Raw genomic sequence first — 18,608 nt, 5'->3', positions numbered from 1 at the left:
ATGCAATAAGTAAATAAATAAATTTTTTTTTAGTGTGCAATATTTTACGCGATTTATGATTGTAGATATTATGCATTTAAGAAACATACAATGGAGATGATGAATTGCAAAAGTTTTGCAATACTTTCGACACATCCTTTGTTGGCCACATGAAGGCATTGAAAATATTTATTTCAAGTACATTAGACCGGTTAGGTTTTTTTCTTTGATATTTTCCTGCTAAACCAGTCGATTGATAAGACAACAAGCAGCGACAATAATGATAAAAATAATAATAAACATTATTATTAATAAATGTTTCGAAATGTCAAGTATCATTGAAACCCGATCAAAAAAAATTTCGAAACACTTCCGACTAAAAGACTTCCGCCTATAATATTATGAATAAAACAAAGTTTTAAATTAAAAGTTAAAATTATAATTTTTTTTTGGGATTTAAATTGAGATGTCCACACAATGTCAGCCGAGCTAAGCGGACAATGCCAAAAGAGAGACATCACACGGTTTATTATTAGTGTATTTTTATTTTTATATTATTTATTTTCATTTAAACTAAAAACTGAAAAAGGAGAATCGCGAAGGCGTGAGGCCAGTTCGGCCCTCCTGCCAACTACTCACTCGCTGCCCCCGTAAAAGAATCAGTTCTGCAATCCGGCTTTTAATGTGACTAGTCTGTTCAGTGCTTCAGTACGATTAATCCACCATATGACAGCTTCTCATTCTCGAATAATTCCCCAATCATATTTTACCGAAAGTCCTCTCAAGTGTCAGTTTAAAAAACAAAGTCTCGAAATATTAAATTTTTATTTCGAAATAAAATACAGCCTGTTAATCTACTCAAATGTTTGTAGAAGTTATTAATTTCCTTTTTGTTATTATTTGATGATAGATTGATTCATTCTGTTTCAATATGAATTTTTATTTACTTCTGGTAAGTTTAATCTTTACTCTATTAATAAGCATTATTTTTTCATTCAATTAATATTCTTTCCTTAATAACAAACAGGGTTAATTTTTATTCTCACGTTATTGCATTAGAGAAGAATTTAATTCTAAACTTTTTTATGAGATTGTAATTCTAATCGACGGATGTAATCAATGCTAACCCTTTCGCAACATACGTACAATATAAATATATGAACTTGAGAATTTTATTGCTGGTCATACGGGACAATAAAAGTAATGTATATAAATAATTTATTTAATAGCAACAATAACAACACGTAACACGCGAAGGTACAGGCAAAATAAATAAAATAATTTTAATACTACCTTTTTATTATGAAAACAATCGATACAGATATTACATAATTTTATTAATAACGATCTTTCAACGCGGGTTAAAAAAAATAAGTACGGCAACAGGTTATAGTTAATGGGTGTGAAAATTTTTTTTGATCGTAGAAGGTAAAAATATATTTAATAGAATGGACTTCTTGGTATTTATATCACCTTACAAGTCAAAAACTACTTTTATTTAGGTCTATGCTCCCAAAGCCTGAACGGTTTTAAGACACACCCATTATTTATCCGCTCGAATTTATTTATTTGTGTTTTTGTACTGTGAAGTGCACCTGTGCTTGTTCACATCATGTCAGAGTTAAGTTGTATCATATAAATAAAAAAAACATCACATGCATTATTGAGTCGTTCATTGTTTACCGTCATTTAAATTCGGTCAAAGGTTCACTGGAATACGCGCGACTCTTGCGTCTATCGAATTTTAATCAGCTGTCGAAATACTTTCAAATTTATTTTTAGAGTTTTTGTCATAAATGAAAAAACAATTAAAATTTTTACGATTAAATTTCATAAGAAAATACTTTCGTTATCGTAAAAGTAAAAATTGATTTTATTATTTATGACCGTGAGACTCATAAATCAATAAAAAAAATAAATTACTATAATACATAAAGAACTGACAAAAAATGGTTATTTCATAAAAATAAAATTACACCAATAACATATATTTATATATATCTATGAATCTAATGGTTAAAAACTAAAACTTTCTCTAGATCAAGAGCACAACAATCTCCGATAATAACAAATCGTCGGAACATTAGATCGAGCACCGTTTAATAAAAATTAGTGACCGGCAGCCTTTCTTCTGCCAAATTTCGCGTGATAAAAACCGCGGTCGCGTTTTAATAAAATATTGTAATCAGTGGATTTAAATATTCAGGAGAAAGATAATTAATCATCGCATATTATGTTACATTACATTGGTTGCGTCCCAAAGCAACGGCCCTACTACTGACACTGTGTAGCATGTATCCTTAGTTTGTATATCCGGCGCCTCGTTATATTGCTCCCAGCATCTGTATAGTATACAAACTTAAGTTAACTTCGCCGCTCGTAAAAGTGAAAGCAATTTGGTGTAAGCGTATATACGCTGTAGTAAACGAAGGAGAAAATATGTGTGCAGAAACAGTCGACGCACATGCGTTACATTTAATGTATTTAAAAAAAAACAAAACAAAAAATAACGAATATGTATATAAAAAAAAGTCGTTACCGATCCCTTAAATTTAAAATAAAATTTATTATTTATCCGTTTAATTTAACTCGTTGTTAATTTATGTCCTTCTCACTATCTTATGCTTTATCATTTTTATTGCCGGTAAAATAATAAGTTTGATAAAAAAATAAAAAGCTCGAATAAGAAACAAGTTTTAAGGGATTTAACGACCGTAGATCGGGCATACGCGTGTACAATTTCCTGCAAGCTAAAGACAACTCGTGGGTTTTTGCTCGCGGCTTAATCATCCGCGTACATAGTCGAGATAGAAGTTTAGTCTAGTGGTGTATATAATAGTATAGCTTCGAGTACATTGGTGTAGGTCTTTGTTTGAAGAACAAAAAATAAAATCCAACAAGAATCGAGCACACTCCCACGCGTCTTGCGAATCTACCGGATAACATCACTAAACCGTTCTTTTACTTTTTATTTCATTTTATTTTAGATTTTATTATCCATCTCTTTTTCTCTCTCATCTTTCCTATATAATCTTCGACGTTTCCTCAAAACTTCCGCTTTTCGTTGCATTATTAATTACGCATAGTTACTTTGTTGCTAAATGCAACTGCGACGAACAATAAAAGGCGCGTCGTAATTCATTTTATTTATTTTTTTCTCCTGTTATTACTGCTGATAATAATAACAATAATAGCGAAAGAAAAAAAAAAGTAAATTTGAATATAAAATTAGTACGCGCAGTGATATCAAGTGTAATTTGCACGCATTTAGTGTAATGCGTTAGTGTGTAAGTAGGTATGAGTAAGAAGGTTATGACGACTTCAGTATAAAATCTATCCAATACAAATTTCTGCGACCACGTACCGGATAATGAGCTCGAAAGTTTATTTAAATATAAGTATACAATACTCTTCAATATACATTGTATTCGAGAGGGTGTGTATTTCTATCTATTACATTACGTATAATTTTTTCTTACAATCATGCATAAATTTATTTAATAGCTCAATTATAAAGCTACTTAATTAAATCCATTAATTCAATATTTAGCCTTCCCTACATTGAATACCTCTTAATTTATTTCCTTATATTTTATATTAATTTGATGATACATTTAAAAGGCAATTAAAAGCTTCATAACTCCTTACACAAATAACGTAAACTCATTGCGATGACGTTGAAAAAATACCTCTATGATCTAATCTAAGGTCTAAGACGTCCCGCGTTCTTGAAAAATAATGAACGTATGTGACACTTTGAAATACCTACAAGGTAACGCGGTAGCTTACTCATTAGCTGTCTAATTTTTTCTAAATTACGATACATGTCACGTTTTTTAAATAAATATTTGTTGACGTTTTATAAAAATAATTAGATGATAGTTAAGAACTAAAGTGTGTCGTTAAAATAAATAAAGAATAAGTCGGTAATGAATAAAATGTTACGAATAGTCGCCTTGAACTCTCGATGTTCTGATGGGTAGCGACACGGTTCATAAGCAAGGACGAGCTTCACTATTTAAACTTCAACTCTCAACTCCTTTGTAATATCCTGTAAATCACTTTTTTTTTTTTTTTTTTTTTTTTTTTTAATTTAAATTTAATAAATAACTCGTGAAGCTAAGTGACAGAGTGGAGTATAAATAAATGTACTATCGAACGTAATATAGTGTGAGCGTGGGTCGTAATCAGAGGACACCTAATGTAATGTAATGTAATCATATTTATATACAGAGCATAAGTAAACTGACTTGCCCCTCTATCTACATATTTGGTATAGTACACATTAACATTATTTTCAAAACTGAAGAAAAAATAAAACAAATCAACTCTGCTGGTATGTGAGACCAAATTAAATGTCCATCTAGTTACACTACTTTATACTTTAGAGCAGAGTTAAGTCTATACAAAGTTAATACCACAGGAGTGTAAGCTTGAGACCAAGAAGCGAAGGTGGAGGCAAGCTAAGTGTGCAGCCAGCCCAAGTGATAGCGAGGAAACGTCGTCGTACCTCAGTCTCTCTCGGTATCGCATCCTCTCCGTGCTACTTAGACGTAACTTGTGATTCTATTAACCGGCATAGTGCTTATTGACTTTGTGAATTATTTCGGCGATTTATTTTTATAATTAACTATTAATTTTTTTTTAATCGATAACTTCCTCATTGCCGGACAAAAAAGAAATTTGTATAAATAGTAATAATAATAACATTAACATTTTATCGAATTGAGACTCGGCGAACTTGTTCGCGGTATTGATAGCAGAAAATAATCAACGATAATCATGAGAGTGTTTTATTGAGGTATTAATGAAAAATTTATTCAGAGACCAGTGAGAAAAATTAGTGAAATGTCGAAGCTCTGGATAATTATTGCGGCAATTTATTTAACTAGGGTGAGATTGTTGTTGTAATTAATAATTATTTTCTATTTAGCGGTTAAGCTGTTTGTGAGAAAATAAAAAAAAATTTTTTTTATTAATATAATAGCAAGTTTGTGGGTAAATATAATAGTAATAATTTTGTAATAAAAAATTTGTTATTAAAAAGTAAGATCGTAGTTATAGTAACGAGACATTATCTCTCACAATTAGTAACGCCAGAATTAAAGCCTACTCTTACTCTTAGCACTCTGCTCTCATATTCGGAGTTTGCTCATACGGTACGTCGATTATGAGTCCATAAAAAATTAAATACGGGCATTATTGCTGTAAATAATTTAAATTTTAACTCCCTCGTAAACAAACAAATAAATAAATAAGTTAAAGTACAAAGATGATAATATGTGTGTACAATTACTCGACTTGGTAATTAGGTAATTATTAATGAGCCGTGTCTTATTTAATAGACTTGTATACGTCTTACTAAAGTGAGGCTGGTACTAGACGATGAAAGACGACATAAAAGAAAACAAAACGTTATTGAGTTTAAATTCACGTGAGATCGTGTTCACGTAGTATTGAAAGGATCAAATGCCATTGCCACACTGATTTACTGATCTCACTTCATTATACATAGCACAACTACCACCACCGTTAACTAGCATAATTTGTCAGACTAATGCATGAGAAAATAATTTACGTTTAATGACTGAGTACACCAATAATTTACAAATTATTTTCTTTTTTATTGAAAAAATTTTAAATCACCAACTATAGCTTTGATAAGTTAAATTGTAAATAATTATGATTATTCAAAAAAAAAAAAATTTAATCGTCATTTTTAAAAAAATACAATACAGACAAAATTATATAACATGAGATGGAACCAAATAAAAATTAATTTATCTGGCTGCTTTTAATTATGACATAAAAAAGCGTGACTATTAGTTGCTAAAAAAAGTCAACTACTATTATTATGAAATGAAATAAAACATTTATTTATGTCTCTACTCGGGTTGAAAAAAAATTGAAATCGTAAAAATCTATTGTTATTATTGCTGTAAAAATTAAAGTGATGGCTCGTCTGCCGGCGTTCAATTTTGAAAACTGACAGATTTATTCACAATTTAATGGGGCCTTAAATCTAGTCTATCGCATCACGAATTTGTGTGAGATTCATTGCCAACCCGTTACCGCGAAATACGTAGTGCTCGTAATATAAGTATAACTATACGCGGGATTGTGTTTACTCGCTAGCCAATACAAGAACACTCAGTACAAATACTTGGGAGCGTACTCGTGTATTGCATTACCTGTATGTGAGGTTTGATGTTTTAGTTGAGAAGTAATGTAAGAATAACCGATTCAACCACTCCGGTATCGCTTCTACCTCCCATAACCTTTAACCCCATGCGATGACCGGCAGTAACATTTTATACTGTCGTTTTACGGCACGATTTCAGCGCATACCGTTGTTATTATTTTTTAGTTATTTACCACAACAATTGCCACCGATCTCCAGTCTCTAGCAAATAGAACCGGTCTTTTATTTTTTTGTGGATTTTTTGTGGTTTTTTATGAATAAAAAATAACCGGGAATTCAATTGAAAAAAAAAAATCTGACAAGTTTCATTTGATAAATCTTATCAATTTCAAATTTAATTGCCGCAATAAATAAGTTTGAAATTTTTCTCTCAATGAGACTGCTCGAGATAAATTTATTTACAACTATAAAAGATATGATTGGCAAAATAAATAAGACCTTAACATTGAACTTTAAAAAATATATTCCTCGGAATCTTGATAGTTTCTCAAGGTCTTTAAAAGTAAAGCCTTTATATTCAAGAATGTGAATTAAATGCAAACATATCAGGCAATTGCGCCGGCTGACCGGTAACTGACCTCGACAATGAATTTTATCCGCTCGTCGCGTGCCTTCGTTGCTGAGGGCTCTTTATTTCCTTAACAACAACAATAACAACAGCATGCATATACTTATTTATATATGTGCTGGGTTTATATCCTCTCATCTTATTATTGTGCAGTATATTTGAAGCCCTCTCTCTTTCTCAGCAAATACATATGTATAGCTAAGACATAATACCGTGGATCTACAGCGTGACGATTCATGATCGTAAATCACGCTCGTGAATCTGAATGCTCTGGGCAAAATGTTGAGTGCATACTTATGTTTAGAGGTCGACGGTGTTACGAATAGTACCGCAGAGCATCATCAGGGCCAATCAAGAATTTACTTCGATATATATATATATATATATATATATATAGACATGTACGTAGATATATTTGATACAATACAAAGATTGAAATTTTGTATAAAACATACACATTAACACATATGCAAAACGATTCGTTCACTTCCAATTACGGTTAGGCCGTTGCAATCGAGAGTGGGCTTTCAATGTGTATGTAATATATATATATATTAATATAAATAGTCCTTTAGCGCATGCTGAGTCAGGACATATCGATTCGATCGATTAGCAATCAAGAACATTTACTTTTTTACTTCAATCTTATTTCCAAAAAAAAAAAATTTTTTTCATACATAATTAAATTGATTAAAATAAATTTTAATTGATTTTACTATCCCAAAATCAAAATTGAAAATTAGGTCGATAAATTTGACGAGCAATAAAAAGAATCGATAAAATAAACTGACATGATGTGACGTGAAGTGGAAAAAAATTAATAATGTAAATTTAGTCCGTGAGTAAAAAAAGAGCTTCTGAGTTGAATCTCGTTGATTGCGCGGATAAAAAATGCTTTTAGTGCACCCGAAGACGGTGATTATAATTTACAATATCTTTGAAGTGACAGTAAACGATTCGGTTTTGCTAAAAAGCTATCATTTATAATTATCGATGGACAATGGGTACAATTGTAGACATCAGACCTGTTGGTTGATAAAATGTAGATTGATAATAATAATAATTTTAATAGTAGCAGTTATAGTTGTATAGTATGTAAAATGAGGAAAATAATATGACACGTAGTAATGAGGTGTTGAAGTAAGATAAGAATAAATTGTATATAGATCTATTTACGTACGGTTTGTTGTGATTAAGACATAAGAAATGTATTTTCTCATGATGAATTTTTTTTTGTTCGCGTATATAAAGTATAAAGGGATAGTTATCGTCAATTATCCGGTTACGCAATCGTATGATTAGTTGTATGTAAATGTGTGAAAGAAAATAAGACACAAAACTATTTAAAGTCTTCATCATTAGAATACGTTATGTTTTATGTTTGTAATTGTGATTGTGATTATATTATTATTTAATGTATATTATAAATTGTAATATAAGGATAAAAGATGCAATATGTGATTAGTTAAATTGAATTTTACGAAATTTGCGGATAAAAAATTAGCAAATTTTTAATGATGAGAAACAAATTATATATTGATATCTTTATAAATATTTGCCCATGAAAGGATAAAGAACTGTCGTGATTTAAAATTGGTATTCCCTCGACATTCACCTTAACCTGGAAGCCGCTTCACCTCTAGCATCTACGTAATAAGCAGTTTAAGCTTTTTTTCGCTAAAGAGTATTAGAGTGAGCCGTTCAGCAGTGGTTTTGTCGGATAATAGACTACTCGACTAAAAAGAAAATCTTACGCTTCTGTGACTTATTGTCAACTTCTCTTATTTTATTTTGTCATTTTCATCATACAATTCTTCTTTCGCTTACTGATTTTACTGCTTCACTTAACTTTGAGATTTACTAGCGGAAAGCGTCGCTTGAACAACTAAACAAACTTATCATCTTGAGCTCTTTCAAATAAATTTTTTAATTACCGTCGTGACAATTATTTTTTTTTCTTTTTCATGAACAAACTTATAATTTTATGTTTCCGGTAAATTTAATTGAAAAAAATTGAAAAATTAAAAAGTCTTACTTTAAAGTTCAGAAGGGGTTAAAAATTAACAATTAATTGAGGCAATAAAAGAAATATATAACTTCTTTTATTAAATAATTAAATTTCAAAATAACTTAATAAACCAAAAAAAATATTGCCATTACAATTATTAAATATTTGAATTAATAATAAAGTTTGGAATATATTTTCTAAACTAACAGATTTAATTATTAAATTAATTAATTGCTTAATATTATGACATAATTTTGCAATTAAATCACACAATAAACCGTAAAAAAGAAAAACAATTACTTTAATTTTATTTATTGAATTTTTGCTCAAAAGGTGTGCAATCATTAAATAAGTAATTACAATTTCTAATTAATTAATTAACAATTAGTAAGTCAGTTAATTAACGTACATAAATTTGACATAACTCAAGACATGACTTTATATTTATAATACTAATAACAAAGGCCATGAAAATAAATGCCACTAATTTATTCAATGTATTATGTTGGACTTAAGAATGCGAACCGATAACTAACAAACGGAACAATGAATTGATTGCCGGAAAATAATTAATTGTTCAATCGATCTTCTTGCACTCTATTGAATACGAAATAACCTAATGGCCTTGAGCCAATCCCTATTGCACTTCGTCATACTCATGTTAGCTGCTCACATTATTATTATTATATATTATATATTTCTCATGGTACGCCAAATACTAACAATGAAATGTGCTAAGTAACTAGTATTAATCATCCGATACTGAACGACGGTAATAGATTGCAACAACTAATTGATTCAAGTTTAAAAATTATTGCAGCGCATTATTGATTATTATAATTAGTAATACGCAACAACTTTCTTCTTAATGTTTTTATTTATTTGACTGATAGCTGCTGTTAATAAAAATAAATATATAATTTAATACGGAAATTTAAATAATTATGTTGTGACCAAAGACGTATCTTATTTACATAACCAGAAGTTTCATTCATTGATTCATTCGGAAATAAGTTTGTTAAAAATTAATTTATAGCTACTTTTTGAGAAAGAAGAAAGTTTGGACGATCAATTAAAAAAACAAAAATTATGTAACAATAAATTAAGAAAAGGTCAAAAGGAAATATTTTATTTATTTAAAACCATGATAATTTATAGAATTTTAATAATAGTAATAATATAAATTCTCCTGACAAACGGTTTAAATTTGATAAATTTTTACCGGATAAAATCAACTATTGTTAATAATTAGCTTTTTATAAATAAAATAAAACAACGATGATGAATGAATAAAAATAAAAAGGCGGTGAATGACAAGCCAGAAAATCCATTTCTACTGGAATCATCTTTCATCAAGTGCAACGAAAGCGTGTCTACATAATCACAATCACAATTGTTAGCATTCCTCAATCTCGTCTGATGTCTGATGTCTCTACTACTCTCTTACTGCGCTGAGCGAGTTGGTACATCCCGTTGCTCGTTACACTCACTTAGTAATTCCGTTCGCTGACTATGTAGTTGAGTTGTATACTTCTGATGACAATAGTCTACTTCCGTTTTAGAAAGTAAAAAAGTTATTAAACTTGTCAGAGATACTTATTGATGTCAAAATATAAAACAAAGAGACTAAAAAAAATTTTATAAATACTTTTGAACTTTTATTTTTTAAATGGAGTTATTTGAAAAAAATTTAATCAACATTTTATTGAGATGTCATGACACTGAAAAATTTCAGTTGACAAAAATAAATCTCGTAAAAAAATGAATAATGTAAACAATGAATCTTCGTAATTATTAATTAAAATTAATGTAGAAATTACATATATACTAAGTATACTTCGAATTTTAACGTGTAATAAAAAAAAAATATTGATATAACAAAAGATACTCATTCGTTTCTAAACAACAGCAGTAAATCATGGCAAGTAATGTAATCATTATCACCTAAACCGCAAGTACGACCCTTTCTCTTGATATAATACATAATAATTCTCAGTACAAGAGAAGACTGAAAGAGTAAAGCCTGAAGCCGAAAGACTATTCCAAGCCTTTAGAGAATGGCCGTGGGAAGTGTTCAGGATATTTAACCACCCACGCTGGCGTCAACCACTCGATAATGAAAAAAATAATTTTTAACTCTTCGCGACAAATGACAAACTGTATAATAGGTAATTGTCCAATGATGAGACTCTTCAAAGACCAACGACCGCGTAATTGGCTATTTGCACTTCTATTTCGTTCTATTCAAAAAATTTACATACTTTGTATAATAATAATAATTATTATTATTATTATAAACTTCATAGGACATTTAGAGCATAAAGTTTCCTGGGAAACTTTATGAATATCATCGTAACGCCGCCTACAGATGACAGATATCTAAATAGTTCACTCAGTAGCCAGATAGTAGATGTTATATTTAGCTCACTATTTCTCATGTATTTAATAATATGTCTGTATCTGACTGATAAGTATCGTAACATTCATATCTATTATACAGTTATAATCGTGACTGCGATGATGTGATAAAATACTACCCTGTTCTTCCAAAACACTATCTAAAAACGAAGTATGAATTAAATTTATTTATTGAAATAGTGTAGAATATACGAAACAAACTTTTTCCAAATTGTCAAAAAATATTTGGAAAAAAAATTTTTTTTCTGATTACATGTTTATATTTTTCTTCAAAAAATTTATTTTTTTGCTCATGAGTTAAAAATTATTTAAAAGATACAGCATAACGACGTTCTAATTAGCAAATTGTCTAACTCCATTTTAGAGAATCTTCTATTTGTACGAAAAAAACAATTAGTTCAAAATTTATTATCACCTTAAAAAATCATTTAATATCATTAATATCTAATATAGATTCAATATTTAGGTTTGAATCAATCAAATAATTTATAATTGGATTATTGCTACATCAAAATGTTAAAAAAATCACCCTCTAAAAAATAAGGAGTTAGACAAATTGCTAATTAGACCATCGATAAGACAAGAAAAAAAATTTTTTTTTAAATTACTAAATTGTGCATAATATTTAATATTACATAAGTTGAAAATAATGAAAAAAAAAAAAAATATTTTCCTCCGTCATTATGTTAACCCCCAACATTTATTAAGCATCAAGTGTTCTCTAAGTATAAATAAATTGTTCTCTAAGTATAAAGTCAATAAATAAAACGAGGATACCGGCAAATAAATAGTGCAATACATAATTTAATATGAATTTTATTATGTATGTCTCCTGGCATCGAAAGCCGGGTGATATGGGATCTCTTAATATGGACCGTAGGCCGGAGACTTTCCCAATCCCACGCACGCCTCTCGTAAAGAACCCGGAGAGACGTATAGCAATAATATAACATGACATGTAAGTTAGTATTCGCTTACTCAACTTTGCCGCTATACCATGAAAATACTATATAAATATACATAGAGATAAATACAGCATACCAATACAACTCAAGTACAAACGAAACGCGATATTAAAACTCCGCGATGTGACTCAAAGCCTAAGATGGAGTAAAGAAAAATAATCACAGTACTCGTAATTTTTTTTTTTATTTATTACCCTCAAATTAAGTCGATCTTTCGTCATATATGAATGAGCAATACTTAATAAAGTAATAGGAGAAATCATCTTGACATTGTTTTATTTTAACATTCTTGACATCAATTTAAATTCTCTCGGAATCTAATTCGTTTTACGTGAGATTATTTTAATTGTAAAATAAAAGAATTGATTGAAAAAAAATAATTTATGTAAGTACGTTATCTAATAAGTATAACCTTGAATTAAGTAAAGGACGTAACATTTTTTCAAGATCACATCAAGGTAAATAACATTTATTATAATTTCGAGGTTTTCCCAACGCCCACTAGTTTTCGCAGGTCAAACATTAAATTATGGTACACCCACGAAAAGTATCCGTTATTTATACATGTATTTTTCAGATTATCAAGACCTTTTGAATAATTCAATTGATTATGAGAATACGCACTTGGTCCCGATACAATATTTATCAAGATCGATCTTGTTGACGCCTCTTAATGATGATTCTCCTTGATTTAATAAAACAATGTTCAATAAAATAAATTTAAATAAAAATTTTCGTATATTCAATAGAATTATCGGATCATTAATTATTTATCTGTATTATATTTAAATGTAGAATAAATAATAAACAATAAATAAACTACAACACTGACATTGATAAAGTCTTAAATGGCCAGCGACATTGTTATGCTTATGTCACATTAAATCATTGCCGAGTTATTAAATTTTTCCATGTGCTACATGCATAAAAAAAATTATTTCAAAATTTCTCTACGCCCAATTAAATAAAGCGTGCAAAAAAAAAACTTAATTAGCATTTAATTTTAATCTGATGTGACTTTTATGACACTGGAACTGGATGCTTAAATTGGTATTGTTTTTTGTTTAAGATTTCGGTATTTTGTCTGACACCAGACGAAATCGAAGCTCAAAGAAGTGGCTGGAATGTCGATCCGAATACCCAGTACCACATACAAACTGACGAGGGGCCAGAGAGATACTTTCGATTTCAAACACTCAATGGACAATTTCGTAAAGAAAAGAGGCTCGAGGACGGTACTGTTGTCGGTACTGAAGGATGGCTTGATCCTCTAGGTTATTTAAGAATCAAAGATTATATCGCTGATCGCGAAGGCTTTAGAATACTTAAGTAAGTTTTTTTGTTTATTTTTAAAATTACTTGGTAAATTAAATAATTATTTTTTGAATCTAAATCTTAAATCTCAAATTAAATTTAATAATAAAGTATCTATTATTTTAGCAGTGATTAAGGTCACGAATAACCACAAAATCACGATAATAATAAGACAATTATTATGAAATACCTTGAATTATTTCCGTAGGAAGACAAAAAACATTCTCGTTGTTATTCTAGTAGTAATTTATTATTACTCGTCATTAAACAATTAAATTACGTACGTGACCGTGAAGATTTGAACAAATTTACTGTACCTAGTTTACTCAATTAACAAGTCTCGTTAGTTCGAAAACAATTATTATTAATTTAATTAACAATACCATCACATATTTTTTATCAGATCTAAAACGGTTTACGTTGGAATCAATCGAGCGATTGACGAAGCAGTTACCGCCAGTAAACGAGTACCGCCTACAAGTGGAGTTTTGGTTAAGCCACGACGACCTCCTAATCCATTTAGGTTTGTATATTGGTTAATTAATTATTAATGAAACGAGGTATATAAATATATTATAAGGAACTGAATTATTATGCTAATTGTTTTTCAGACAACCAGTATTACAAGACTTTTCAAGCAACAGCATCGAAAGTAACACGATAAAACCATACCGAGCGTATTCACCAACAGATTCACGAAGATTCATTGTACCTTCAACTCCGTCGTATCCGCATTCAAATTATTACTCAACAACAATAAGACCAATAGCAATAGCCAATGAATTACCAAAGCCTACAACGAATAAATACATTCGACCGTACCGAGTTTACAATCGATCTTACAGAAGATCTTATCCATACGTTGGATCACCTACTGTTGAAATAGAACCGCCAGAAAATAATAGCAATAATAATATTATTAATAGTAGTAATAATGACGAAGCAATAAAAGGAACTCCAGAATCAACATTTGGACTTTATCGGGCAGACAATCGGCGATACCGAGCCGCCCTAGCGTCAGGACGTTTTAACAGCACATCTCGACAAGTACGCACCCGTCGACCCAATTTCACAACTGAAAACTCCGACAGTCAGACAAAAGAAACAACAAGTCCCGTTTACTACACTCTACCGCCAGCGAATCCACGAACCAGACAGGCGCGACTTTCTCAGGGGATTTCATCAACACCAGAAGAATACGAATTTCCTCAGTACGATGGAACTCACACGACCGCTGATGGTTTTCAGTATTACTTAAAAACTCATTATCATGAAGAAGAACAACAGCCCGATAAAAGCGTCGGATCATTCGGCTACGTGGATCCCTTTGGAATCAGACGAGTTGTCTACTACAAAGCTGATGGACAAAATGGGTTTGTTCACAAGAAAAATAATCGGTATGTAGGGTTCGACGCTACTCCATACGATCCCGTGCCACCGAAATAAGAAGAAGATAATAAAATAACTGAAGTGTTATTATGCTCAGTTGTGAATTTTAGTCAAGAGCCTCCGTTCTAGATGCCTTACTTGTGAAAATTAACTCGACGTGCCAGTCGATAGTTTTATGGTTGTATGAGTACGTAAATGTGTGAATGAGATTCATTTATGATTTAGAAAATAATAATAATAATACTGACAATAATGATGATAATAATAATAATCCTTAAGCTTCGAATTCACACAATCATTTATTTATCTTTATTATTATCATACTGCTTCATAAAGATTATTATTATTATTCTTTTTTTGTCTACATGTTATAGTGAAAGATTAGTTACGAAAAAAGGTGCTTCAAGTCTTTAGATATTCATTTTAAAAAATACGCCGTACCTAAAAGTTTGACGTGTGCGTACAGAGCGCGAAGTAACGTAACAGGATTATCAATTATTATTTTTTTGAATCACGTGGGAACATTTGACACGTAACAACTAATATAACTGGACATTGAACTCGTACTTGTCAATATTTTAAACTCAAGTATCTGACGCGAGCATGATTAAGAAAAAGAAAGAAAAAAAGCGGGAAGTTGAAGATAAAAAATAAAATTTGCATTTAATTTGAGAAAATTTACAGGGATTGTCTCGTCTTGAATGGAAACTCGTAATATCCGGAAATAATTATTGCGTGTAATTTTCTCTTATGTATTTAAAAACACAGGAAGAATAGTATACGTACTTATTTATACAAGTAATGCGTATTGTTTTGGATTCGTGACCTACTAATGAGAAAAGTTATTTTTAAATATATTCCGAACATGTCGGAACAATTGACATTTTTTCTCGCTAAAACTTTCTTTCAAACTGGACTGCTCATTGTAATTGCACTCACGTGCTTATCATTTATATCGATTTACAATGACGCCATTTAATTTTCATTATAAAAAAATGTCAGTATATAAAATTTAAAAAATACTATTAGTTAAAGTACCACGTAGATAAAAAATAAATAGATTAATAATTAATTTCATCGATTGATTGAATGTGTGAATAATTTATGCGTGTCAATAATTTATAATAATAAGTATTTAAAAGAAGGCAAATTTTTAAGATAAAATTATGAAAGAAAATATCAATTAATTATTAATTAATTGATCATAAAATTGAATGCTGTCATTGCCCTGACGACCACAGTGCATTTTATTTAGCGTAAGAGTAATAATAAAAATATAATAATAATAATAAGAAATAATAAATAATTAATTATTTTAATGCACTTTGTTCGCAGGGCATTAATTAAATTGTATGCTTGTAAATGAATTACAAGATATACATTTGCAATCAGACAGCTTTCTTGCTCTTTTTATTGTTTTATCGAATTTTGTTCCATTTAGATGTACTTACTACCTCTTCTCTGTACTTAATACTAATTTACTTGCTGGGGAAATCAAAATTGTGTTTAAATAGGTCTTAATTTTTTTATAAACGATCTTGATCTCGTTGTAAGAAAAAAATGTAACAGATTCTTGTAAAGAAATCAAATCAAGATCTCGCATAAATAATAATAATAATAAGAATAATAATAATAATAATAATAATAACGACGATAGCAAAATAATAATAATTATTATTACTATATATTTATGATTTATTCAACTGAGTGAATACTCACGCTAACATTTTATCCATAACTATCAAGATTATAAAATCCGAATACTCAGATTTCTTTACGCTCGTGCGCCTAATTTTTTCGTTTAGTTGAGGTAAATTAATTCGATTTTTTTTCATTTTATATACATTAAATCTCATTAATAAAATGCTTTATAAACAATATAATGGATTTTTTATTTATTTTATTGTTATAATTTATTATTTTTTCAGTTTTTTCAGTTTCAATTCACGTAAGAAGAGAATAATAAACTTGTTTTTATTTTTTAGTAAACTCGACACCTCAGACTACTACTTAGTTTAAGATAATAAAATATTCAGGAATTGTGATCACTTTTACTGATTTCTACTTTCAATTAAATGAAAGTGATATTACAATGTATATAGGTGCATAAGCAATTATTAAATGCATAAATGGATCAATTATATGATTATTGAGACCTGATAATTCAGAAATTGGTGATTCGGTAATGAGTAGTACATTGATGGTAAATGAAAGAATATATATAGAAGAATGAAACTCGACTTACCGATCGCTGGCCTTTGATAGTAGAGACGCTGGAGTTTTCTCGTAGCAGCATTAAAGTTCTCTGGTCGCTGAAGAGATGATGATAATTTCAAGATGTTCATTCATAATTTTTAAGGATCCAACACTAAATAATACAAAAAAATAGCATTTAACACTAGAAATAAAATAGTGAATAAAAAAATAAAAATCGACTTACCAATCACTAATCTCTACTGATAGAGATGTTGATACTTTTAAAGAGCAACATTTTAGATCTAGAGTTGTTACTTGAAACCTTTAGTGGAAGTGATGGTTCATGGATGATTTTATATGTCCCTTAGATTTTGAAATTTTTTTATTGGTCAACATATCCCGCGCGAAATTTCCGAACACAAGATCGGCCAATTTTGAAATTTTTTAGTTCGTAAAAAAATTACCAGAGCTATTTAGGAATTTTATCATAATAATAATAGCAATTTTTTGTTGTATTAAATAAAGCACCAATCTTTCTAATAATATTAGTAGAAACTTTTTTTTAATTAATATTTAAAAAAAAATTAAATGGACGATTGTTTACACAGAAAAAAAATAAATTTTAAAATATGCTCAGAAACTTGTTAATTTTTACTATCTCAATTATGATACTGAAGTGAGCTGACCGCTGTCAGTTTTTTTTTTTTTATTTTTAGAACAAGTCAATTATAATTTGAAAAAAAATGCTTCTTAAAATTTTCACTACTAATAATTTCATTGCTGTAAAATTATAAAAAAATTTCTAATGTCTGTTAACTTAAGTGTCAATTTTAAATAGTAATTTGGAGTTTAGGTGACATTAACTTTTTTTTTGACTAATAAATATCACAAATTAATTTATTGGATTACTTTACTGTTTTAAATAGTATTTATAATCTATTTATTTTTATCATAATTCATTTTTTTCTGTGTAATATTGAAAAACCATTTCTTTAATTAATTTAAAAGAGGGTCGGGGATAAGAAATGGCGCGAAGAGCAACGCTCAACCGGTTCGGTGATGTACCGGCCAGGCACCTCAGAAACGCAGCGAGCTTTCGATGACAGGGGAAACACTACACCATTCAATGAATCTCACCGACATCACCAGAATGTTTTAGACCATCATTTTCTCACACAAAACTTGCTTCGATTTATATTTTTTTATAACAACTTAATAATAACAATTTAATGTCGTATTTAATTAAAACCCGTCGATGATTTCGAATGAAGAAGATGATATATTCCCGCACTATTTCCACGTTTTGTTTTCAACACTTATACGCAAATTTATTCACATCATTCAATTTCAAGAAAATTCTATTATGTTATATAATTTACCAGGAAGTTGCATTCAGCATGATTAGGAATCCGAAAACCCTGCTTATACTTTCCGGCAACAAAAAAAAATATTAAATTTAATTTTTTTTTATTCACAGCTCCAATTTCTTAGACCGAAATACTCATTTTAAGTCAAATTTATTCAACTACAGACATATTTTTCATTTAATTAAATATTAAAAAAAAAATT

General features: G+C 29.4%; 1 protein-coding gene and 1 long non-coding RNA gene across 3 annotated transcripts in view; one reads left to right on the top strand and one right to left on the bottom strand.

The window, feature by feature from the left end:
- LOC123275344 overlaps window positions 1–17,571 on the bottom strand; it is a 32,959-nt gene extending 15,388 nt beyond the window's left edge. Inside the window, exons 1-2 of the long non-coding RNA XR_006511666.1 lie at window positions 17,284–17,571; window positions 17,089–17,211 (exon numbers count right to left, since the gene is read on the bottom strand). This is a non-coding gene — a long non-coding RNA (uncharacterized LOC123275344). The remainder of the gene's footprint in view (window positions 1–17,088; window positions 17,212–17,283) is intronic.
- On the top strand, window positions 674–15,453 carry LOC123275340. 2 transcript variants are annotated; one of them, XM_044743424.1, is made up of 4 exons: window positions 674–931; window positions 13,210–13,469; window positions 13,858–13,977; window positions 14,066–15,453. In XM_044743424.1, the coding sequence occupies exons 1-4, from the start codon at window positions 911–913 to the stop codon at window positions 14,898–14,900; spliced, it is 1,236 nt and encodes a 411-aa protein (XP_044599359.1). In that variant the 5' UTR covers window positions 674–910; the 3' UTR covers window positions 14,901–15,453. The 2 variants fall into 2 exon arrangements, with proteins under 2 accessions (XP_044599359.1, XP_044599358.1); XM_044743423.1 differs by lacking the exon at window positions 674–931 and adding an exon at window positions 4,481–4,872.
- Window positions 17,572–18,608: the final 1,037 nt, after the last annotated feature.

This window comes from Cotesia glomerata, linkage group LG1, assembly GCF_020080835.1.
Source record: "Cotesia glomerata isolate CgM1 linkage group LG1, MPM_Cglom_v2.3, whole genome shotgun sequence".
Classification (NCBI taxonomy): Eukaryota; Metazoa; Arthropoda; class Insecta; order Hymenoptera; family Braconidae; genus Cotesia; species Cotesia glomerata.
Note: the sequence above shows the minus strand (reverse complement) of the source record. Positions and strands in the feature narration are given on the sequence as shown.

Bases quoted from the DNA above. Each gene is read 5' to 3' on its own strand.
- LOC123275340 (XM_044743423.1), top strand. From the start codon at position 4,828: ATGTCGAAGCTCTGGATAATTATTGCGGCAATTTATTTAACTAGG. The intron at 4,873-13,209 runs GTGAGATTGTTG...TTTTTGTTTAAG, and splicing joins CGGCAATTTATTTAACTAGG to ATTTCGGTATTTTGTCTGAC. The intron at 13,978-14,065 runs GTTTGTATATTG...ATTGTTTTTCAG, and splicing joins CGACCTCCTAATCCATTTAG to ACAACCAGTATTACAAGACT.